This window comes from Macrotis lagotis, chromosome 8 (assembly GCF_037893015.1).
Source record: "Macrotis lagotis isolate mMagLag1 chromosome 8, bilby.v1.9.chrom.fasta, whole genome shotgun sequence".
NCBI lineage: Eukaryota > Metazoa > Chordata > Mammalia > Peramelemorphia > Peramelidae > Macrotis > Macrotis lagotis.
The window spans coordinates 7,488,433-7,514,815 of record NC_133665.1 but is presented as its reverse complement, the minus strand read 5'-3'; the positions used below and the strand labels follow the sequence as shown (position 1 = coordinate 7,514,815).

At 32.0% G+C, this 26,383-nt stretch overlaps 1 protein-coding gene across 10 annotated transcripts in view; it reads right to left on the bottom strand.

Annotated features, from left to right (window-relative positions):
• The window catches only part of RBFOX1 (RNA binding fox-1 homolog 1), a 370,086-nt gene that overhangs the window by 4,625 nt on the left and 339,078 nt on the right, over positions 1 to 26,383 (bottom strand). For 4 of the 10 annotated variants that reach the window (XM_074196335.1, XM_074196339.1, XM_074196341.1 and 1 more), the window contains one exon: positions 11,151 to 11,203. The exons of the other annotated variants lie outside the window; for them this stretch is intronic. In XM_074196335.1, the coding sequence (XP_074052436.1) occupies positions 11,151 to 11,203 (53 nt within the window). The remainder of the gene's footprint in view (positions 1 to 11,150; positions 11,204 to 26,383) is intronic. 10 annotated transcript variants of the gene reach the window in all.

The following is a 26,383-nucleotide window of genomic DNA, read 5'->3' as shown; positions in this document are numbered from 1 at the left end:
TGAGGTAATTAGGTGGCATAGGAGCTTGATAGACTAGTCAGCCTCTTATCAGGAAAATTTCAGTTCAAATCTAAACTCAAACATTAATAGCTATCACAAAAATGGGGATAAGAGCAACATCTACCTTCCAAAACTGTTGTAAGAATCAATGAGACAATATTTGTAAAGCATTTAACATAGGGCTTGGTCCATAATAGGTATTCAATGAATGCTTATTTCATCCATCCAATCACCAAGGCTCCATCTCTAATCCATCATCAACCTTATGTAATTCAACATCCTTTAAAGGGATTATTTCTTAGATCAAAATTATTTCATAGTCTAGGCAGAATACCACCAGCCTCAATTCCAAGAGATCTTTCAACAGAAATATCCTTACGTTCAAGAAGAAATACTTGGACTGATAGTTGAACATTCTTTGAATCAGATAATGACATTTCAATAGAGTGACTATCCCTTGACAAGAGTCCCATATTCTTGAAATGTTGTACAAAATGAATCCTGAGTTTCTTCATCTGTATAATAATGAGATTCCTTTCAAAAGTAATATTCTATAATTTTTAAGTGTTTCTTAATTTTAAGAAATTCTGAATCCTGCACAAATTTCTCCTCTCCTTGGAATCTTTCATCACAGACTTTTCTGTGAAGGAATGGGTGAAATTCTTCAAGTTGGAAGGAGCAGTATAAGGGTATGATCACTTTCAGAAGCAATAAAGCACACAGGGTGCTTAATTTACTGAATCTCAGACATATAGATTTAAAAAAAATTAAAACTTTAATTTTGGAGACAATGTCTGAAGTAATTTTTATAAAGAGTTGTGGGGAAAATAGAACATTAGCAATTTTTTTCAAAAAAATAGATGTGATCATTGATCCTGGGGAAAATACTAATAACTGTTTTTATGTATTTTATATATTTTGCCAATTGCAAATTCATACTATATTATATAATAAATTACATATTCATACTATACATACAAAACCATAAAATTAAATATCTCAGGCCAAATCCAGAAGTCCAAGAAAATTACATTTCACAACAAATCCTTGCAATAAATTTCTCAGAAAGACAAAAATTAAATGCAGCTTTTAAATTGTTGAAAATTTTGGTTTCAAATAAATTAATTATTCCCCCCTTCCTAAAGTAGAAAGCAATGTTGTGACTTGGCCAGGATTAATGATAGATATTGAACCCCTTTCTTTTATTAAAATTTTACCTGTAAAAATACTGGGGTACTAGATCATTAGGAAGAGTTCATGCTAACTATTTGGTAGCATATGCTTCTATAGGGAAAAAAATGGACTGAAATAGTCCCCTGGAATGCTTAGACTTTTTCTCCTCAGGGTGACCTCTACCTTCAGAATATGATGGTTTTATTATGATTAATAAATTTCATTTCCACAGAGGAAAAAGGAACAGTGTCAGCTTAAACTTAAAGCAAGAAGGCTTCTTTTTAAATGCTAATTTCTAAACATGCCCTTGTATGACACTAAGAGTTAGACACAAGGTTATTAGGGAAGATTCGGACTCTAATGCTACATTTGTGGCAGATATTCATATCAATAATCTGATATACTTACAACAGGCTAAATGCTCATCAAAAGTTCATAGTCAATTCACTAGATTTAAATAAGAGTGATATGAAACTACCTTATTACCAAATTACATCCTGAACAATAACATTGATTGAGTCTTCCTCTATTTCTTGGGGATTTGGGGATTTCTTCTATCTTTCTTCTAGACTAATCATGGAATAAGAGATCCAGAATAATTTAAGGATAGCTTGTATTTCTTTTTTTTTAAACTATGGAAATATACAACAAACACAAATTCATGAATTGCAGAACAGAACTTAAAGAAAGCTGCTAGTAGAGGAAGGAGAAGACAGGTGAGTGAGAAATTAAAAAATACAAAAGTAGTAAATGTCCTTATTGATTTATTTTATAGTATTTCTAATTTTGCTCTCAATAGTGTAATATTTGAGCCTACTCTAAGGTATTCAGAAATAAGTTATTTTATATATTGGAAATAGGACATCCACAATTTCACAGAATCTCAAAGAAAGTAATATTTTGCATGGCATCCCAGTGAGTTATTTTTTCAAATATACTGGAATAATATTCAAGTGAAAAAACTAAATTCTTTTAAATTGAAAAACTATATTTACTTGACTAGTATAGTAAGAGTCAACTACAAATTGTTCTTGATGTAGTTTCATTACAGCTGGCAAAACATGAAATCTACAAAACCATGTATATCTCAATCCCATCCAAAGTGTTCAGTTTTCAGGAATATCAGAATGACCTTGGTACAGTTTGGATTTACCACATGCTTATCCAGCACAAAAATAAAGTTGGCTTTAGAATGAGAATTTAATCTATTTTAAAGTACCATAATCTATTGTTTTTGATACTACTAATTAGGGCAATAAAACATGTCCACAGGTTGTTAAAGGGGCTTGTATCTTAGGGACACAGACTAAGTTCAAATAAAGTACATGTTGGTATGGACTGTGTCTCTTCTTTATTCTCCATTGCTGTAACTTTGAGAGGTTCTAAAAATGATTCTGATTAAAATTAAATGGAATTTTTGGATCATCTTCTAAATCCAATTGAACTCTGTTTTAAGTAGGAAAAAAAATCTGGATATTGGAGCAGAAACCTGGTATTCTGGTGTTCTTGTTTTCCAACACTAATACTGTAATACCCACATAGTAAAGAAATATAGTTCTATGTTACTGTAAAGAAAACATAATGAATGTCATTTATTAAATGATCTGAATGTAGTACAGCAGATGAGGGGATTTCAAAAAGTGTCGCCCATTCTTCAATAGAATTTAGAACAATAAGTAAAACAACCCATTTTCTTACCTAAGAACTCTGTTTTTAGGAATTAGTAGAGATAAAATGTAGGTTTCAGACCAATGATGAAGAAAAGGATGAAGATTAGAGTAACCGAAGTAGTGCAGTATTTTTCCTATATGATCCCTTTCAGCTAATCACCCACCTGGCATTTTATGCTCTTCATTCACCACTTGAGAATGCCATTGATTCAGGGTCCTGTGATGCGGGAAGGGGAGTCAGATATACTTTTACCTCCATGAGGTAGTTAGAGCATCTCTGACACAGCTAAGTAAATTGACTAACATGAATACAGCATGTAAAAGTAATCTGGAGTGTAAAAATGGTATTATCCCATTTCTGACCACAAGTCAAATTTCTCATTGTACATTCCAGATATTAAGTACATGGAAATCTTGAAGTGGGAATGGGGGGGGGGGAGGGTACATCCTGTTGTGTGAAGCCTGAGAACCATTTTAATGCACTTAGATAAATACAACAAAGAAGGGTCTTATAAACATACCTCATACTTCTAAGTAGTTACTGCTTTGCATATACACTTTTACCTTGGTCATAGGACCCACCCTGTAGCTCTAATACTTACCTAGCTATTTTTATTTAAATGTTATCAAATTTCCTGTGATAAATTTTAAGGTAGCATATAACTATATAGCTAGAATTCTATTCAAATGTGAACTAAAGTACTCCAAAAGACATGTTGGGAAATTCAAGAGCCCATTTGTGGAGTAAACTGCTCACTCTACCATAGGGCCAACTCTAAGACTTTCTGGGGGGAAAAAATGAGGAAGAAAAGGTGATGACACTTTCAATACTCTTCTTTTATTTTTCAGCTGGATCCCTCACCTAGGCTGATGATACTTTTTGAAACAATAATAGTTCACATTTCTTTAGCTAATTTAAAATTTACAAATTACTAAACCAGACATTATCCTGTTTTATACTCAAAACATTGCTGTAAAGTAGGTGCTATTATTATCAGTTGCTTTTACAGAAGAAGAAACTAGGGTGAAGAAAGGTAAAATTAGTTTTTACAGGGTCATACAGTGTCAGAGACAAGATTTGAACTCTTGTGTTTTTGACTCCAAGGCTAAAAATCGATCCACTGTAGGGTTGCTTCTCAAATGAAAGTCAAATTATATTTGGGAATAGCCTAATCTCAGTAATTGTTCTTTCAGGATATGCGATTAAGGGTTGACTATCTTTTGGGTGAACTGTATTGCCTCCAAAATAAGTCACATTCCAAGAGGGTTTTGACTATCTTGGGCAATGATGGTAAAGATCTATAGTAGCTGAAAAAAAAGATCAAGTCAAATTAGATGGAGGAAGAAAGGAGAGTTGAACTTTCTTTAAGCCCCAAAATGATCTAGGGAGGAAGAAACTTAGCACTTCTATGCTATAATTTGACCAGCAGTATTATCCTAATAATGTAGAGACTTACTCTAACACAACCTATGCAATTTTAGGGAAAAGGTCAGGTAGTGTCTGGTATTATTCGCCTCACCTCAATATTCATTAGTAATCACCAATTTAATAAGAAGTTTAGACCCTTTTCTAAGGTTTAAAGCTTTTTTAAGGTAAACCGTTTTAAGGACCTCTGTGGTAGCAGAGACAGAGCAACTAACTTTTGCCTTTATGGACTCAGTAGACATTAATCTAAATTAAAACACATAAATAAACTGTGAAAGGTTATTTGACTAGGGTATAGATATGCTGAAGGGATGTATCATTGAATAATAGAAGAATTTGTAACACATGGACATATAAAATACCTTTCAATTCCCATACTTAAAAAGCCCTCTGATTTCAGTAGCTAGGGAATAACTTTCTCATTGGATGACTCTCTTAAGATGATAGATTGCCCAAGATGAAAACACATGCATACACCCCCTCGAGAGATGAATGCAAACACTTACTATGTTTCAGTTTTGCTATAAGAAGACCTTTGAGTTGTAAGCATCCCATTAATAAATCATGAAACCCCAGCTTTATTGAGTTTCATTAGGTTAGCTACTGTGACCAGCTACACAGATTGACCTACAACTGCACCTGAGGAAGATAAGCTGTCAGAGGGATAATGGCAAAACAAGTCTGCCAATGTTTCCACCACTAGATGAAAAGGAAGGATTAATTGAACCTCCCTTCAGAAGAACATTGGATAAGTTGAGGGGTCACTGATAAAATCACTCGATGCCACTATCATGTATCTTTTACTTTAACAATGACCAGAGGCAGGAAGAAGTTAGAGTTCACAGATGCTGAATATCACAATTTATTATAGAAATAATATACTCTTTCAAGAGTTATAATAAAGAATGTGTGAATAAAGTTTACATAAGAACATTAGTAGAATACTTTCCCACTTCTTCCTCAAAAGAGATTGGCTATAACTTTAATTGAAGAAGTACATACATCATAAATAATGTGTTGATCAAACCTTACTCTTCTAAGAACTGTAAAAGTCTCTAATTTTTTTTATCTTAAGAGTTCACCAACTTAGTAGAATTTTTGTGAATAAAAACCAAGTAATCAGTAAATGCTTCCAGATGCAGCAAACACCCCCAAGTGGAACAAAAGAAATAAGAACAGATTTTCAAGATTAACACCTTAATACTATCAAAAATCAACTTGGAAGTATGTGGAATTCTATTTATTACTACTACCAGGATACTTAATTTACATTTGCTAAAATAATTTTTATGAATTACTTAGCAAATCTTATACAACTTTATGACTCTATGCAATCAAGAGAAGAGTCCACTGAGTACTTACTAACCAGATCTCTGAAAAAACCAGGTGTGTCCATTTTTATAGACACACAATAGGTATATGTTTTTATGTATAGATGTGTGTGTATACAGCTACATAAAACTTAAATGTATGTGAATGTGAATATATTTATCTCTATTATATTATGTTATATTATAGATATTGAAGTGCCTGGCAGAAATGCGTTTTTGACTAAGGCAAGTTTGATTCTATCATCATTCATAATTCTTACAGATACAATTTAAAGTAAAGATGTATGGTAGAAACTTAGAATTGAGTGGAGATCCTTGTTTCCAGATGTCTGAATAGACAAAATAATACAAAGGAGGAAATGGCTTACATTGTTATAGAATAATAGATCTAGCTGGAAGAGTTCAGAGACCATCTATTCTAATATTTTCAGTTTACAGATAAGGGAACTGAGGCCCAGGGATAGTTAGTGACTTGTCCACAATCACAAAGGTAACATCAGGGGCAGGATTTGAATCCCAATCCTATGAAACCATAGCTAAGCTATTTTATGCCTGGACAAACCCTGACTTAGCATATATCCAAGACTAAAATACTATAGTCCTCTATTTTAGTTTCCTGGCTTTTCTGTCCCCGTGAGACCCTTCCTTCCCATCCTCTGATAATCTGTTGACTTCTTCCTTCTAAATTTTGTTCATATCCTTCTTCTACCTAGAAGGTACTCCTCAGTTATTTCCAGTTTCCTTTGCTCAATAGATCCAGTTCAAGACATTTAAGGATCATAGATACAGAGCCAGATGGCGTCTCAGAAGTCACCTAGTCCATTCATTTCATTTTACCATTAAGAAAACTGAGACCCAAGGAGGTTAAATAACTAGGTGAAGGTCACATAGTTAGAAAGTATCAGAGATGGAACTTGAAACTGCTGCTGATTCCAGAACCAATGCCCTTCTCCTGTGCCATACCGTGCTTTACCAATAACCACTACATTACTCAGTCTTCATTCTGAAGTTATACATAATTGATCTTTGTATGCTTTTTTATATGCTTACCATTTTTTTCATAAAGTATATATATATATATATATATATATATATATATACATATATATACACCAACTAGTTTGTAATATTTCTTGAAGGTAGGACTTCTGTCATTCAATTCTTTTGGATCCCCCCATAGCATATTATACAAGGCGATATACATAGCAAACAATCAGCAAATAATGAATGATTTCCCCTATAAGATTTGGGCACCCAGGAATGGTACTGGTTAAGACTGCAGAAATGTACTTTACCTATGAACTTTATATAATCACACACAAAAATATTTGAGATATAAAATTAGAATACACAGTCAACTCCCAATTAAGTTGAGCTATGGATCACCCACAGGGAAATTTTAATCCTAGGCTAGATTTCTCCTACCAAAGTCATGTACACTCAAGATTTACTAGGGTTATTATAGTGACACAAAACATGACTAGTAAGGTAAATCTGATATCAAATCACAAAGTATTTCTAAGTCAAACAGAAATGATCTTTGGATTATCTATCATTTTAGATTATCTGTACCACTGGGCCACTTCATTAATGAAAATAATTGGGAATTGACTATATATATATATGTATATATAAATATATATATATATATATATGCATGCATAAAGTACTCTGAGACAGAAACTATACTGAAAGATGAAATTATTACTTGCAGTTTTTTATCAAAATGATTTAAAGCACACAAACTGTTGGTCTATAATTTATTTGTGTAACCTCTGAGAGCTTTTCTGAGCCCCATGACAAATTCTGGTTGAGAAGTAATGCTGTGCTTCGCATACCTCAGGAATGATAGGGTGCCCTACCATGGAGAGGAGAAAGATGATGATGGTGTACCCCAGTGGGGCTACAAGGTCAAAGTGAAAGGAAAAAGCTGAATCCATTAATTTGTATACTTAATTTAGGGAAAAGATTCTTTGGTCACTGCAATTTTCAGGATGTTGTTGCTTTCTGTGACCCCCAACTTTCACAATTAGCATCAAAATATACAACTTGGAGAAAAAACAACTACAAAGATGCTGAACTACAGATGGAAAAAACAAAACTCAAATACTTGAAACTCTTTAGTGCATAGGATATTTCATGAACACATGGGAAATCTGAAGTCTAGAAACAAAAGTCTTCTTCATTGTAGTTTTGTATATTGTATGGGGTGGTGGGATGGTGGTTAGAGAATGAGACTGAGATTGATTTATATTAAACCATACTTTCTGTATGGCATATTGAACCATACATTCTTGTAGGTACATGAGTGGGTGCCAAAGTGTATCTTGATCAAAGCTGTTCACCTAGTCAAAGGCTCAACCAAAATAATAAATTTGTTCTCAACTCCCATTCTTACTCATGGTTCATTTCCACTACCATCAGCCAACCTTGACCAAATCCAATAGTATCACATAGACTTGATGCAGGATATCTGCAGTCTAAGCTGTAGGGAAGAATTCTTCTTTCCCCTTTGTACTCTCTTGAGCAGCAATTGGCTTGTAAGAGTGCCTTGATGTCAAAGAGGCAGAACCTATATAAATACAGAGGTAAGTAGTTGGACAAACTGACTATTTTGAGTTTCTTAGGGTTAATGGTACATTTATTGAAATAGAGCTCCACTGAAATTTGTTTCCTTCTGGGGAAAAAAGAATGACATGCCTGGAACCACTGATGATTTAGTGACCAGTATAAAGCAGGATAGGCTAAGAAAATAAATCTTCCCATAAGTACAATGCTGTAAACCCAGAATACTTATAAGACTAGTTTATTTTACAAGGCTAGAAAAAGCAAAATAGGCATTTCAGTATTCCCCTAAAACAGGAACTATCAAAAATTATAACCTCTCCTTCAGAAAGCATGCAGTTTGGTGTGACTTAGAAAACTGAAGAAAATAATTATTCCTAAAATTTGGTCACATGTTAAATCTATTTATTATCTTTTGATTTAAGCCAGATAGATGGCATTTTAAATCCAGTCAACTTTGCTGTCAGTGACAAGCAAAAACATCACAAACATTATAACTCCTAATGAGAATTTCAGCCACAAATTCCATCAGATGTTGTAATCTGACATTTTAATTAAGTGCTTTGTAGTTATAAGCATCTCACATCTTATATGGTGCCTTTAACTCTGAAGAGTAGAAATTAAAGATATTAAACCAAGTCTCCTAGCCTTGAAACCCAAATATATATATATATATATACATATATATATATATATATATATATATAGTCAAAAATTAAAAGATTACACAGCAATATGATGAGAGCACTACAGCAGTAAAGAGGGGTAAATTTGTATTTAAAATTAACATATAAGATAAACGAATTTGTTCCATTAGCAGGTGGATACACTAGGTGCTCTGATGATTTTTCAAGCATGCATAAGATGGAATTTTATCCCTCTTAAGAAGCAACCTGGCAAATAGTCACTTTTTTGTGGTGCATCACAATTAACATTGCATAAAAGAGACCAATTTCATTTATTTTTGACTCCCTTAAGAAAATGATAGATCATTTCTCCCAACAAACCGGAGGACTTATTTACAAGAATGATTCAAAACAGCAATGTTTAGAAGTTTCCAAAAGTTATGCATACATACATACATATATGTATATATACATATATGTATATGTATATATATATACCACTTGAGAAACAATATGGACAAATTACCTTTTACTTCTAAATTTAATTAGCATTAATTCATTACCCTATACAGTAGTAGGCAAACAATTGGCCTCTTTTTATGACTTTCACCAAAAACATTTTTCTTTTATCAAGGAGACAATTTACCAGATCTCCCCTAAGTGATGTTTCATGCCTAATCCTAAAACATCCAAATGAAACACACACATTTTAGAATATACAAACAATTTAAAAGGGGAGTTAAAAGATTTCTGAGAATGAGCAGATATACAGATTACAGGATATTTGAACAGAAAACACCTAAAAAAAGATAATTGCTCCTTTAATTGAATATACTTTCCCCCTTTCAAGCATCCAGAGTAGTTAAAATCCACTCCAGTACAGGAGCCCAGAAAATACTCTTTTTTATGTATTTTAGTGAAGAGATAATGGTCTCACCAGGTCCTCCAGAGAGAAATGGCATCCTCAGATTGGATACTGAAGACCATTATAAAATTTGTTTCATACAAGTTAATATATTGAACTGCCAATTTAAATAGTATGTATGGGAGTAAAGTGTGTCTCATATTACTAACCTGAACTTTTAATCATTTTTTCAACATTAAAAATGTCAAGTTCCCTTTAGAGAATATGATTTCTGACCACAAAAGGACATTATTGCAGCATCTGTTGGATATACAAATTAAATGTTCTTATAGTATAAAGAAAAACTTTGATTTCAGAATTGGTGAGTTTAGAAAGCTCATGAGGTTTGGGATTAATTTTTTTTTTTTGTTTTAGATCACCAGTACTTCTCTCTGTTGTAAGAAGTGGGGGAAAGGACATTTTTACCACTAGTTGGGTAAAATTATCACTTGCCCTAGAGGAGTAGTTATTTGCAAAATTCAATTTAATTTGTTTTTGAAATAATTCATAGTTGTATAACATCAACTAGAATGTATTATATAGAATTTTTATCCTTTTTCCTTTCACTTGCTGGCTGATAGCCTATTAGTAGAATTTACTAGTAATCATTTAGATGGCTTTTTAAAATTTAGATTAAATTTTGGTCCAACATTCACCTTATTGAAGTAATTCCTTTCTACCCAGAATGTAGGTTAAACTATTCGGAACCATGTTAATGCAGCAAAAGCAGAAACTATTTTCATATACATAGCATACAATTACGCATTTTCCATTTGCTAATATCCTACTATCAAAAAACCTTTTCTCTGAAACCTATTCCTCATGTCACTTTTCTGTAGGAAAAAAATAGAATCTGGGAAAGAATGAAAATCACTTCTAGGAAACTCTCATAAGACACAGATTTCTCTTCAACATCTTCCTACAGCTTAACATCTCTATCACAGTAGATTTTGAGTGATTCCATATTCATATGTATATGATATATATATAGATAGATATACATGTATATACACATACAAATATATGTATTATATATATATATATATATTATATATTTATATATATCCATATCCCCATATATAAAATATGTGGGCCCAAATGTGTCAAACAGCATATAAAGGCTGTGTCTATGTCTCTAATCCTCTTTTTCATTTAGTATTTTAATATTATAGTCTCAATTATGCTGTAAGATTTTAAAGAAGCTTTATTCAACATAGTCTTACTTTTCTGGATCATGTATTATTAAAACTGGAAATAAAACATCAAAGTCAGCAAAATACCTAATGTCTTTTTATATGGCAGAGCCTAAAGGCTTCAGCTATAACTTAGTGAGACGACTCCAAAGATTTATATTATGGACTTTTACTAAGCTTTCTAGAGTGATTAACTGCAGCATGTGAAAAAAAGGATATTGAGACCTGGATGGATGCATCAAGGAGTATCAATGATTGTTACCTGCAGAGGTGTTACAAGAAATTTCATCTGCTGCAACGAAGACGAATTGATTTCTGCAAGAGAAGATAAAATTCACAATACTGCTTGCTCACTGGGAAATGTGCTATCTGCCAATTGACTTGATGCGTACAGATGGGGGAAAAGGGAGGTGCTTCACTTTAATGAATATAGGAAGAGAAAAGGTAGGCGTAATTCAGAACAGGAGAATTTAGATCATGGAGTTAGCATGCTGGGATCTTTTAAATGAATTAATGGTGACCTCTGAACATGAACTACTTACAAACTTTCAGTGGAATCTTAATGTTTTGTGTTATAAATGTGTCATGCTAAAATATCTTTATGAGGGTAGGAAATTCCAAACTATATGTATGTGAACGTATCTGCTAAAAGATATGAAGATATGTAGAAAATCTACTTAATAAAAACCACAGCTAACTGAGAAATTAACAAAATTTAGGCTTTAAATTTTCTAAAATAATTTCAAAATAGAAAAACACTTTCTGTTAATTCAGAAAGAATGTTACAACATACTCTCAATAAACTGTAAGTTTAGCATTTGAATAGACTTCCTATATAAAGTGGTATTATAAAGTAAATCAGAGAACTTGGTTTGAAATAAACTTTCTCTTGCAAAATTCGTTTTTACAGAATGCAGTATAAAAAGGAGCAATGAAAAAATGAACTTTAAAATTATTTCAATAAACAAAAAATAAGGTAAAACTCTCTTAAGAAGTTATAATTTACATAGCATTTTCCCATGCAAAATTCAAATCTAATGGTAGCATTTCAGGAGAATCTCTTTGCCGTGAATAAATTTTGTGTGATGACCATAATTATGATTGGTCCAGTTTACAACACTACTTAAATACTTAAGAAGATGTTTCTAGTTGTCATCTATGAGATTCTACTATGTAGATCAACCATCTCTGACCAAAGGAAAATGTTTTAGATCCGAATGTATTTTGCTGTGGTCATGGAGACCAGCATCAATTTCTCCTTTTCAAGTACTGGGCATTAAAAGTTTCTATTAACAGATTAAAATCTCTTAAGAGGGTTTTACTAAAATACAACTTATGCTCACTTACACATGGATATTATTTGGAATTCCCAAAAACTTAACATTCAATTCAAAATTCTATTAAATTTTAAACCAAGTATCCCTATGAAGAATTAAGCTTGCATGAGGACCTCTATTTCGGGGGCTTACCTATCTTAGAAGTCAACTAATTCATTTACTTCATTTCCCAAGATAATAAAGCAAGCTTAATTATATTCCTACTCTTGAGTTCTTCGTGCATAAGATCTTTGTGACTTATGAACACTGGTGGCTCAGGAGTAAGGCTCAGATAATAGTAAAACGAAAATCAATGAAACACCACGATGAGCTATTTGGGATATATTTGCTTTGCCTTCTCTGACTTACATAGTTGTAACAAAAGTTGTACAGTAGCTTCAGAATGTACTGAAATCAATATATGCTATATTTCTATCAAGTTCAGGTGAATGATTGCACTGTCATGAACTATGTAACATTGAACAGGTAGTCTAAAATGAATGTTTAACTTAAAAACCAAAATACTCATCTCCTACCAGCAAACCCAAATGGATCAATCAGTGACACATCAGCTTCTTGCATCTACCAGAAACTCTAAAACCTTATTCTCCTGGGTACTAATTCTGACCAAAAATTCTTCTCAAGAGGTTACTCCTTCCTTCTCCAAACTTCCATTTTCTCTAAGAGTCTACTTAGCTCAATGGATATTAATTAAATTTGACGATTGAAAGTGCCATCAGTGTATACACTCCTAGAGACAGATACAAGTCTCATAGGTTGTATCTGAATTAGTGAGGAAAATATGAAAAGAGTCACAAAGATATGCACTATAAAAAAGTGATATTTAAAAAATCATTAACATATTAAGATTTACATACCATCAATATATATATTTTGGCTCTTCTTTTTTTGAACTGCCCTCAGAGTTAGTTTATGAGGTATTAAGGTTTTACTCCCTTTCTTTGACAGTCTTGATTCTGAATGATCTTTGACTTTAAGAAAAACCAACTCCACTCCCAAAATAAAAGCTAAGTTATTCAAAAGAATGTGTTGAAGGCAATTCTGAAAGAAGGATTCAAAAAAAATGTTCTGAAAGAGGACAATATCATTGGAATAAGGTTATACTCTCTTAACTGCTTTCCAAGGAACAATAATCACATGAATTAATATGTTTTTGTTTTCTTAAAAATCAATTCTTTTATGCTCAGAACTTATGCTTTAGAAAATTGTTCTTTCAAGGAATTTATTATGATATTTATCAGTGCAGAAAACTTAATCATAAGGTAAAGATTCCCAACCTTTTGAACTGGTTTTTAACAAAAAGTCAAGTGGAAAAACAAGTTGTGGTTATGGGACATGCTGTATGTAAAAGGCATGAGACTGAAATTAAGATAACAGGGAGAGAGTAGTGCAGGTCAAATCATATTGGGCAGCTAGTAATGATCATGGTGGTAGCTACTGGTGACAATTTATAGTGTTTTTTATCAATAATTCCATGTGCAGTTTCAATTTTTGAGAATGAGAGACTGCTATCATTACACTCTCTATTAGGCTAATTTCCCCAACTAAGATATAAGGAAGAGAAGAGATAGTATAGCTAGACACCCTATCAAAAATATTCAGAAATATACTTCTAATCCTTTATAAATTTCAAAATGGATGGCTAGAATCTACAACTTCCAACACAATAGATGAATATTTTAAGTGGTATTTATTCTGAAAGGCAGAAAAAGGGAAGTATTTAGAAAGGATTTCTTCCTTGTTCTAACTCTAGCTTGTTCAATATTGCTCTTTTGCATTATTATTAGAGTCAACTCTTAGAAATAAAATTTCAATAATAAGTAACATATTTTAGCAAGTCAACAGAATCCTACAACTTTAGAAGGCTTAAATAATGTGATTATTTTTATGTCCTTTCTGTGGAAGCTTAAAGAAATCTAATATCAGTTTGGAACAATTCTTTGTGAAATGAGCAGAAATTTCAAATGAGCTTTACTAAAGGGCTAATGCCCCAGTTCCTAGAGACTTTCATCTCTTATGGTCCCTTCTTTCTCTGAAGCATCTAGGCTTTAAAAAGCAACTGAGGCATTTGCTACAATTTTTTTATAGATGATTATTCTCTTGGATTAATTTGGGAATATTTAATTCTAGGGTAATGAGTCCAGAAAAAGGTAGGCTTCAACCAGGGGATAAAATGTAAAAATTTAAATTTTGTAAAAGGAGCCTGTATTATCTTTCTGACTGTTTCTTGCTTTCTCAAGGTAAGTCTCTGCTCCTTTCATTCATTTCCCAATTTACTGGAACTGTACCTTTTATATCATTTATTCCAAATAGATTTATTTCCAACTCAAAAAATCTTCCTTAATCTTATCTAAATTTCCATTTCAAATCCTACCATCTTCATAAAAATTGCTTGAATCAGAAAGATTTTTGCAGAGAAAGAAATCTCAAGCAAAACTATCCCTTTCTCCATTTTAGTACCTAAATTACTTTAAAGAAAGATGAATTTGTATTGCCTCTTTAAAATGTAAATTTCTAGAAAGGAGAAGTCACATCTTCCTAGATTTTGCATTGTAAACAGGCAATCAAGTTCTTAACATATGGTTATTGGACAAGGAGTTATTGTAATAGAAGACTGAACCTTCTAAGGACTGAAATTTTGCCTGTTTTAGGTTCACTCCCCTCCCCCTCCACTAAGCATTGCCTTTTATTTAAATAGATTGAAATTGAGTCTTTTTCAAATGAAAGGAATTTTAGGGCATAGAAGCTTCTGAGGACAAGTCAAGCCTTCAAATTGAAGGTTCCTCTGACAACACAATTTTAGGACTGATAATTATTTTCTCAGCCCCCAAAATCGAAGTGCAAATTGAAATTTTTAAAGGCCATACTTAGATTATATTGGACAAAGACAGGTTTGTCTCTTGAATCATGGTGGTGGCAAATGTAAATGTAGATGATGATGATGATGATGATGATGATGTTACATATAATTTGATTTTTTCTCCCATAAAACTTACTCTTCACTTAATTATTTCTTCTGAAACTCCCCAATGGTTTACTTTTTTAAAAAAATTAAGTTAAATATTAACTCAGCCCTTCTTATTAGTGTTGATCTAGGAATCAACGTTCAATTTACATAGCTAAGCTGCTACATGGAAAAATGATTAGTCAGTTGGGAGAAACTTCTTTAAAATCTATCCTTTTTGTTGCAATTTCTGAAAAAAAAGTGAGCATTTATATTGTGCTTTCAGTTTTGTAGAATGCTTTATAAAATAAATTATCTCCTTTTATCCTCACCACAACTCTGGAAGACAAATGCTATAACTGTTCTCATTTCACCTATGAGGAAACTGAAGCAGACAGAGGTTAAGTGACTTATGCAGGGTCACAAAACTAAAAAGAGACTGAGACTGCACTTGATTTCAGATCTTCTTGATTCCATGTTCAATGCTCTATCGACTAAATCTCTTAGTTTACTATTATTAGTGCTAGCAATTTCCTTTATTGGTTTAGTTCTATTATTTTGTTTTGATCTTGTGGGTTGGAGCATGACTTATACACAGTGTGTACAGGATGTATAATTTATGAATAAACCATGGCAAGTTACTGCCCAGATCCTGTGTTACAAAGAGCTGAACTTGTGTTTAAAAGAAATATACTTTTAAAACCTAATTTTACATATTTAAAAAGTATAGATCCTAGAAAATAAATAGGTTCACATTTTGATTACTTAAAACTAGTAATAATGTAATATATTTATTTAGGCAAAATATCTAGAAAAAAACAATAAATTATTCAGATATAAATGAAAGCAAATTGGTTAAAATATGTTTATTGAATTGTTTGAATCAGTATTAAAGAATTGTCTTGAGTCAGGTCTTTTAGTCTTTTATAGTGCTTTTCCACGACACATAATGATCTAGAAAAATGTATAAAACCTATTTGAAGTCTGAATCTCATTCAAGTTGATTATGTTTAGCAAATTCTAGAACCGGAGCTGCATTTTCCTAGGCTCCAGAATAATGCAATATGGATTGGTATATTGACTAACTTTGGAAAGGTTTATTTCTATAAGTATCTTTTGTTTTCTGGTTTAAGCTGTAGAATAGATATAATTCTGGGTTTAAAATCAAATTACATGGGATTTATTTCATCATTGTTGTATATATTACTTTAAGAATATTCAAAATATGAAAAATCCATATTTATAAAAATTATTCATTAGGGGATGATTTTCCTAGAGACATTGTGAGATCATTGTATGGATAAAATATAACAGATTATGAAAGTGTTTTGAAAAGTTAAAGGTACTAAACTAATATAAGATAATATTAACATTCTTTTCTTTGCAAAGACATTCATTTAAAAAAAGATTCCCTAGAAAATTAATCCATTGTATTGCCTTAAAATATGAATCAATTAACAGATATTTACATACAAATTGTTCTCCCAAGTAAAAAGAAAGTATACCTACATATTTGATTAGAAATTAACATGACAAAGGGAATAAGCACTACGAATTACTATTCATTTTGTACATTTTACCAATAATCTACTGAGTTTTGCTAATCAGAATGTAGATGTTCATTCACTATCCACTGTTTCTGGGACTGTGCTATAGGAAGTCAAAAGATATGTGTTTTTGCTTTTTCATTATGTTTAAAATCTCCTCTTCTCACTGTCAAATTTATACCTGGGTTATTTTAATGCCAGTGGAACACATTCATTGTTGCTTTGTGTATAAAACTGATATCTGCCCACTCGCATTTCTTATCTCCAGCACAAATAGGACTCCTTAAGATTGGTGAGGAATCAATACTTGATGAAAATATCAGTCTAACTGGTGAGGGAGGCTACTATTTGGTAGATGATTACAATCATGAAATCTTCCCTGATTTTCAGCTCAATTAATTCATGCTGGAGGGAATGTTTGATGGAGAAAGATACTCCTGCTATTTAGCTAATCTAAGAGATTCCAATATAAGGATAAGTTTCGATATCCCCCCAGAAGAATTATCTACAAAGTCTTGGAACTACCTCCCTACTCTTAATGTATTACAGAAGTGTGTCCATTGGTTTATTATTTATTTCATACCTACTTTACCATGCGAACTCTCCATTGTTACTAATAACAATACATCAATTGAGATGACAGGACTTTGTAGCAAGAAGTCTTTCTTCTTTCATTCACTCATGTTTTGTTTTCTAGTCTCTATCAGGGGGATCTACACTCAAAACTGATGCAAACATTTAGATTGCATCTGCAATGAATAAATAAGGAAATTTATGTCATACTCTAATAATATTTACATTGACAATGTGTATGTTTGGGCATCTTGAAAATCATTTATTCCTATCATTAAAATGATGGCTTTAATTTTACTATCTGAATTTAAAAGAACAGAAATGCTGCATATCTGTTTGAAGAGATTGAATGTATGGGGTGTGTGTGTGTGTGTGTGTCTGTGTGTGTGTGTATGTATGAATGTAAAAAGAACATATTCAATAGAAAAACTAAATGTTTAAAAAAATCCTATGCTCCTAACTAGAAGCATGAATGTTTTTAAGTATAGTAACAGAAAAACAAAAACGACCAAACAAAAACTTTCAGAAAAGCAATGAGTTGCACTAGAAAGCCTGCTAGATTTTGGATCAAAGATTCTTGGTTCACGTCTGAATTAGGACTCTATTATAATGTATAAAACCACAGACAAGCTACTACAAATATGGAGACCTCAGTTTTCTCATCCATAAAATGAGAGTTTGGGTGGTAATCTAGATTACTTTAAGGACTCTTTCAGTTCCAAAACTATGATCCAGTAACTATAAGCAACAGCATAAAGGAAAAAATATAGAAAAAGAACTTTGTATATAAATATATAAGGTGTAAAAGATGCATATATGTGTTTCCTACATACAAATGGATTAGGTATTGCATATCCATGTGTGTTCATGCGTATTAATATATGTTGCATAAAATTTTCTCTAGTTGAAATAGAGGTTGGGAGATTTCTCCTTTAACTTGCTCAAAACTAAAATTTTAGGGGCAGCTAGGTGGCATAGTGGATAGAACACTGGCCTTGGAGTTAGGAGGACCTGAGTTCAAATTTGACATCAACAATTAATACTTGCCTAGCTTTTACATTCTTCTTGTAGATAGTCTTTTGAAGAAATAAACTTTAAATAAAAGCTGATCTTTTAGCAAATCAATAAACTCAACTATAAGTGTATACATGTGTGTTTACCCATTAGATATGCTCATTATATTTACATGTTATACATCCATCTCCAAAGGTATGTGTGTATACAGATATACACAATTTATTCCTTCTCATTTTTAAAGGCTATGAGGATTTGGGCCTTAGGAGAACAGAACACAATCATGTATACATAAATATCCTAAATTGTAGTAATATTGTAATAATACATATTTAGTGTTCATAGCTTGGTCCCTCACACTTGAACATTTTTTACATATTCTTGAACATATAGAAAAACTTTTTCTTTCTTAATTTGACATTTTTTATAAATTGGGTATTTTATTGGTTTAAAAGTTCACAATGTGTCAAACTTGAAATTACAGGAAATCCAAAGTTTTTTCAACACAAAAACTTATTTTGAAAAATCCTTTAGCAGCATCTTCAACAATTAACTATTAAATGTCAGACTTTTAATTTTTTCATTCACTATCTTATTTGCTAATTAGGATTCATATACAAAGTATATTATGATTAAATTTAGTGAAGGTATACTTTAAAGTAATCGGTAATTCAGATTTAATTCCAATGCTATTTTTACTGTTAAATTTTTAGGAATAAAGACCTTTTCTCCAAATGCTTGGGTTCAGGTTAATGATTAAGACATCATGTATCTAAAACACCAAGAGACATTAGTTTAATGTGACTTATCTTCTGGTGGATAACTCTGAGAAGTCAGAGAAGCTTAGATACTAAAGGCAGATAAATCTGATGGAAGTAAAAGCATTAATGAAATCTCTGTTGCCTTCATGAAAAGCTACTTGGGTGTAAGGATTATTTTATTTATCATATTTTCCCAGTCTACATAAAACAATGCCTAGTATGGCAGCAAGCAGTATAAATGCTTATTTGTGGAGTTACATTGGAAGAATCTGAGTAATGGGTAATAATAACTTGCTACAGGTTATACAAGGAAATTCATGATGAAGGAAATAAGATATGAAAGTTTAAGCACAGGAATTAAAGGTCAACCTTGTCCCACTTCAAAGATTTTAGCAAAGGAAAACCACTCTTATGGGTTGGTGAAACTTACTATAGTTAGATTATTCTCTTTATTAAAAGTTTGGAAATCTAGGGAAAAAAGTAAGACTATAACTTGTTCTAGAATTAGAATGGAAGAATTCTATGGAGAAATATTGAAAACTATGTATCTGATACCAAATTTTGTTGTTGGCTCTGTGTGTATGTGTGTGTATCTAAAATTTTCAAGGGTCTCCTTCAGTTCTCCTGCTTCCTGACTCACCTACTATTTAAATGAAGCTATTTATTAGTCATACAATGAAAAACTTTAGGGAGACTATTTTTTAAATGGTTAAAGAAACAAATGTCTCATTAAAACAGAACAAATAATACATGTGCCATTTTCAAAGAATAAATATTATCTGCTTACATGGGAATTGTAAAATACCACATTGGCACTACTTGACTGGGTTAGCTATGTGAAGACTATAGCTATGTGAACTGGCAAGTCACTTAAACTCTTAGTGCCTCAGGCAGCTTTCTAAGACTATGTAAGTTATAGATCAATGTATAAGCTTTTTAGGGCAGAGACTATGTTGCCCCTAGCACAATTCAATAAATGCTTGCTGAACTGCATGAATCTGCATTAGTGGAGTTTCCATACCAGGAGTTCCTCACAGTAATAAAATCACTGGGCTGGAGAGAGAGAGAGAGAGAGAGAGAGAGAGAGAGAGAGAGAGAGAGAGAGAGAGAGAGAGAGAGAGAGAGAGAGAGACTGATTCTTGTCAAAACTAAAAAATACAAGAATCTTATGATTTCAAAAAGGTTGGGAATCACTTATTTAGACATAAACTGTTGAACATTCAGAAAAAAATGTATGCCAATGTAAAAAATGCTATATCCTACATAATTATCTTTTACCAATCATTTCAGGTCTTACTATTTTGCCTAAAATATTCAGACAGTTGAAACAAATGTATTTCTTTGACTTGAATGTTGCTTCAACAACTCCAGTGCAAACATCCCCAAAAATATACCACATAGTTCTTTATTGTCAAATAATTGTACTACCTGATGAATCTCCTTAACTCTAATCATTGTTTTGCTTTTCAATAAAATATGAAATGAGTCATGGTTTTAATGAGTGTCTAATTTCAAAAGAATAAATCATTATGATCCAAGCCATGGAGAATGCTATGAAAGATCACTCATTTCTGCTCCACAGTGTCCACATGCATGTGCTATGTAATTATAGAGAAAATTTTTGAGAGGCCAACATTCAAACAGAAATCAGCAAAACCAAAAAAAAAAAAAATTGCCAGTATATGTGTGTACATCTTTCAAGGAAATCTTATTCCAGTGGCTTTCCTGGTTTGGAGTTGCTTGTGAGGCCTTAAAGAAGTAGACCAAAGAAACACTTGTTCTAGCAGATCTTTCTGAACTGAAATGGCTTTAGGTAGGGACCCTATTGTCTGTCTTGAGTGTTTGTTACTTGAAGAACAGTTTAGCTAAAGTTAAAAAATGCTTAGTACCAGAAGGTTAGCTAGAAAGGGATTTTATTTTAGACAGTCATGAAAACTATCTAAGTCATGGAAGGATGGTGATAGTTGTCAGTAGAAGCTGTACCCACAAACAAAAATTTTTTAAAGTGTGTATATTCATTTATCAGAAAAGTAAAATTTTGGAAAAATCTACAGGCTAGAAGCTTATATATCTATATCTATATCTATATCTATACCTACAGATATCTATATATAGATATAGATTTAGAGGAAAAACTTTTTTAAAAGTGATTTCTACCTAAAAATTAGAAATAATTCAACTTACATATGCTGACTTGTTACTTGATTAAAAAAAAAGCAAGCCATCAAAAATCTCTTAAAACTTTATATATCTTTTTTAATATTATCATTTCTTCACAATGGTCTCTGAGCTACCATTCTGTTGTTCATTTCTTCTCTTTAATTCTGTTGAAATACTTCTCTATATATTATTTACTTCAGATATAACTAACTTATCTAAAATAGCCACATCTGACTGGTCTCCTTCCACAGAGCTCTAGTCAGCCTGCCTTTTTATACTTGTCTGCTGCATAGAATTTCAAATCATTACCTGCTTCTAAAACCTTCATACCTGAAAAATCTGCCTCAAAATACTTAGAAATATGGTTTATTTGTTTGTTTATTTGTGACCTATCAAACCAATTACCTGTTCAAAAAACGGTGTAATATTAGACTTTGAGACTATTAAAGAAGATATTATGGCTTGTCCTGTCACTGGCAAAATGCTGATCCAGTTGACTGTGACAGATACGGTCTGTTGGGTTAGAATCTCTTTTAATATCTCCCTAACTCCATGTTGGCTCACTCTGTTGACTACTGCAGTTTTTTAAAGCCCTCTTTAATTACATATTCACCCAATAGAGCATAACAGTTGTTAAGAAACCATTCTAGGTTATGGGGCAAATGTATAATTAGTTTGTTCTTGCAACATGAACTCTAGCACTTTTTCATTCTTTTTTATTAAAGATATATATATATATATATATATATATATATATGTGGAAGAAATTCAGGAAACAAACTCATTGACTGTTATAAAGGTTAAATACAACTGAGTAATATACAAAAGTAAGAAATTTTTAAAAACGAACAAACTATTTTCTGCATATTATTTGATAATACTTTTTTATTTTCTTCTTTTTCAGAGCCATTTAAATTTTTATTGGAGAATTTTTCTCAGAAAATATATTTCATTGAGTAATTCTAATTTCTCTCTTTAGATAATCTAAAATTTCAAGTGAGGTGAGGAAAATCTACAATCCCTATGTTCATTTTCTACCTGGTTAAAAAAAATGCATGCATGGAAAGGACAACACAAGTCTCTTCCCTTCTGAAGGAAAAATAAATCATGAAAATCCATATTTGGTAAAACAGATAAATTGCAAGGAGATTATTCCTGCCACAAACATATTATTCATTTTACAAAAGGATTATCTGTAGGGTTAATTTAAATAATGACTATTCCTAAACTATGATATGAATTACAGTTAACTTTTTAGCAATACATCTTAACACACTGAACAAGGGACCAACCACAGATAATAATTCCAGACAAATATCTCAACATGTAACCTGGTCTATGTTAATTGGCATGAATACCCTAGTGATTTGACCCCAAATTGACAAGTCAGCTGAATTTTTAACTAAAAGTGTATCCAGATTGGAAAGTAGGCAATCAAGGTCTTCAATACCTTAGAAGTTTATTTTTATTCCTCATATTCTGGAATATATTCATTGTTCTGAGAGCAAGGTGGTCTAAGAAGTTGAAATACATCCATCTTGAATCTATATGTGCAACTTAGAAAATAAAATCTTCTAATTTTCAGCAATAACCAAAAAACTCTTTCCACTAAGGGCTCCATTATATAGATTATAAAGTGGTTTAAAAATTGCTTTATTTTCCTCAATTTGGATAATTCTGAGAAGGGACTTCTTTAATTGCACTAAATGATATTTTCAAATGTTTGCTGAAGTCCTCTGTAATAATTGGCTTTACTTTCCACTTTCAAGCGAGGAATAAAGGAACCTATCTAGTCATTTAAACTTTACTTGCTTAAATAACTTTCGCCGATAATCTAAAATGTGTTTGGACATGACAATACATTCAACTATATGTTCATCCTGGGGAAATGACTTGAAATTTTCTGTTTTGTTGGTATTGCAAGTTGACTTGCATTTTGACTTGCATAATCCCAGATGTTGAATAAAAATCACTGAACATAGCAAAAATTACCAACAAAATGGAAACAAAGAACTAATCTTTGCCTTGCTAGCATGTCATAGGCTAGAATATCCTAAACTTCTATGACTTTTTATTTGTTTTGTTTTATTAATGTTTAGATTCATTGAATTCTTTTATACTGAGCAACTCACTTTTCCTTTGAACAAAATCAAACTTTGGTATGTAGTCCTAAAGACTACTATCAATTTTCTGTTGTTTTCCCTCCTTCTACTAAGTTTTAATGTGATCTTGCTTTAAATCAGACAGTTAAACTGGAATTTCCATTTAGGTATGCCAACCCCTCTCAGCACAGTAAATTTATAAAAAAAATAATATAAGTTGTATCCTTTTGTTGCTTAATTAAAATAAATCCCTCTTTGGACTAAAATAGTGCTATTTAGATGGGAACAGAACTATATGGGACTACTTAAGACATTTCATCCTAAATCAAAAGGTTAGGGGTTTGATTCAAATAAGAAAAACCCTTAATGACAATGGAGTTTTACTTCTTAGTCTAAGCTGATTGGTCCATTCTCAATAACTTAATTTCACAACCTGAATATTCTTTATTTTGTTATATGCTATAAAAAGCATAGCTATTAAATGTTTAAAGTACAACAATTTTAAAAAATCCTGCCATGGAAATCTTAAATGATAAAATAATTTTTCCACTGAAGATGCTATATATGAATATTTTATATGCTGTCAATCCCTAATTTTTATTATATGTCATTTTATAAGTACCCCAATGGAAATGGGATAAAATTTCAAATGAAATTATCAGGCTATTTTAACAACTGTATTTTTTCTATTATTCATTAATATCTAAAAGAAATACAGGCCTAGGTTATATTTTAAAAAGTTAACTTTTGTGGAAATCACTTGAAATCTGACCATTTTTATCAATTAAATTCTTGGCTTAGGGAGCATATGTGGAATATGGGCTTATTTTGGATGTTCATTTTCCCAGCATATCTTTTTTCCCTACATAATCTAAAATCAGAGTTAATGAGAGAGCAAAGGGCCTATTTGCTTAGGTCATGTGTCTTAGAGATCAAAAGATTAGAACTGATCCATAATAGAAATGGTGATTATCTAGGTCCCTAGCTACCTCTCAGAGAAATTTTTTCCCCCAAGTAAAGAATCTGTATGATTGGTAAATAGATTTGCCAGCAGATTCTTCTCCGCTTTCAAGACCTGTTTCAATTAAGTTCAATTAATAAAGAATTGCTAAAGGTCTCTTGGCCTCAGACACATATCTTACCAACTAAATAATCATTACTTAATAGCACCTCTTTCTATAAGAGATGATCAATTTTATATATATTTATATACGTATACATATAGATGTATGTGTTGTGTGTGTATATATACATATATATATACACACATATATGTACATGTATATGTGTGAAAGTACAACTATAGTTTTAAAGATGAAAGCACTATATACTTGGGTTTCCACTAGACTGCCAGGGGACTTATACAAAAAAATTCACTATATTTCACATAGGGTTAGTTAAACAGGCCTAAGGAAGGCTAGAATATAATTCCTTGTCGCAATGTGCTAAAAGTTTGATAAGTAATAATGGATTTCGTGCTTGTGAGATTTTAAAAGTTATAGCAAATGTTTTAAGCAAAAGAAGAATAGCTTCTGGCTTCTCTAAGGTCCCAACCAACTCAGTGATTTGCTGACTATTAAATTAAACAAATTTGTCCTTAATTCTTGGAGAAAACTAATATAACCTACAACTTTCTAGGGATAAGGTCATGAATATATCAAGTTTTAAGTATGATATGTCTATAAATATGGGGACATTTCATTATAAATAGCACTGTGATGTCAAAGGGCAAGTGTAAAGTCTATTAACCTTTCAGGCAAGAAAATGTATTTGGAAAGCATGTACACATCATATACATTTATCCAGATATTGCTGGCAAAATTCATTATGCAAGAAACGTTTTTCTTTGCTCAAATACGCAACAACCATCAAGTCATAAAACACAGAACCAATAGCCAATCAGTAAAAATAAGCTTGTCTTTGGGCTTAATTCAAGCAAGCCATTCATTGAGCTAATGTGATGGACCTGTCAAACCCAGTACAGCATTACTGACATTCTAGCAACATCAAGTGAACATGCAATGACAAATGACAATACACCCTTTTGCCATGCTTTGATTGGCTGTCTCACAAAAAATCTAATTTGATAGCTTTGCCAGTTTTCCTTAAATCACTCTTGAATACATAAGAAGGTACTGTTTGCTTGTATGAGATTAGATACTTATCAGATGCTTCTTATATTCCATGGAAAAGCCCTTTAAGTTCAACAAGTCCTAAAATTTTATTATGCCAACCAGTCCTCTATTATATACTAATATCTGCCCAAACAGGACATCTTCATTCTTATAGACAAATTCTCAGAGTCATTAAGAATTCCCAAGGTCAACATCATGTGATCTTTTAACTAAAGACTATTATGGAGAATCTGTAAGGTGCTTGTCTCAAAAGCCTTTTAAATAGTTCCAAGAATATTGTAGTTCAGTTTCTTTTTTTTATTTTATTTTATTTTATTTTTGCAAGGCAAATGGGGTTAAGTGGCTTGCCCAAGGCCACACAGCTAGGTAATTATTAAGTGTCTGAGACCAGATTTGAACCCAGGTACTCCTGACTCCAAGGCCAGTACTCTATCCACTACCTCACCTAGCCGCCCCTATGTAGTTCAGTTTCTTCAAAGGGCCAGAATCTTTAATTTGATGAGGACTTTGTTCCGATAAAAGGTAAAGTTTTGCCACAGTGGGAAATGATAATCTTCAGCACAGATCTCTCCCTCTCAAGAAGTCACAGAGAGTGATGTGTGATTACAGGGTAAATGCCAGAGTTAATTTGTTAATAGTTCACATGATGACAGATTTCTGTCTTTATTCTACAACTAACCAGCAGATATTATCAAAGCCTTCTTCATTCTTGCACCTCTCTAATATAAGAAGATTTTTTTTTCCTTTAGAATTTACTCTCCCCACCCCACTTGTCTTTTAGTTGCTTCTCATTACCCATGTCCTGATGTTTTGATGGACAAAAGGTACCACAACACAGGGTGCCCCCCCAAAAAAAATTTAATGCAGTTTTAACTTTAATAGACTCTTAGGACACTTTGTATAGTTAGACTGAGAGGAAATT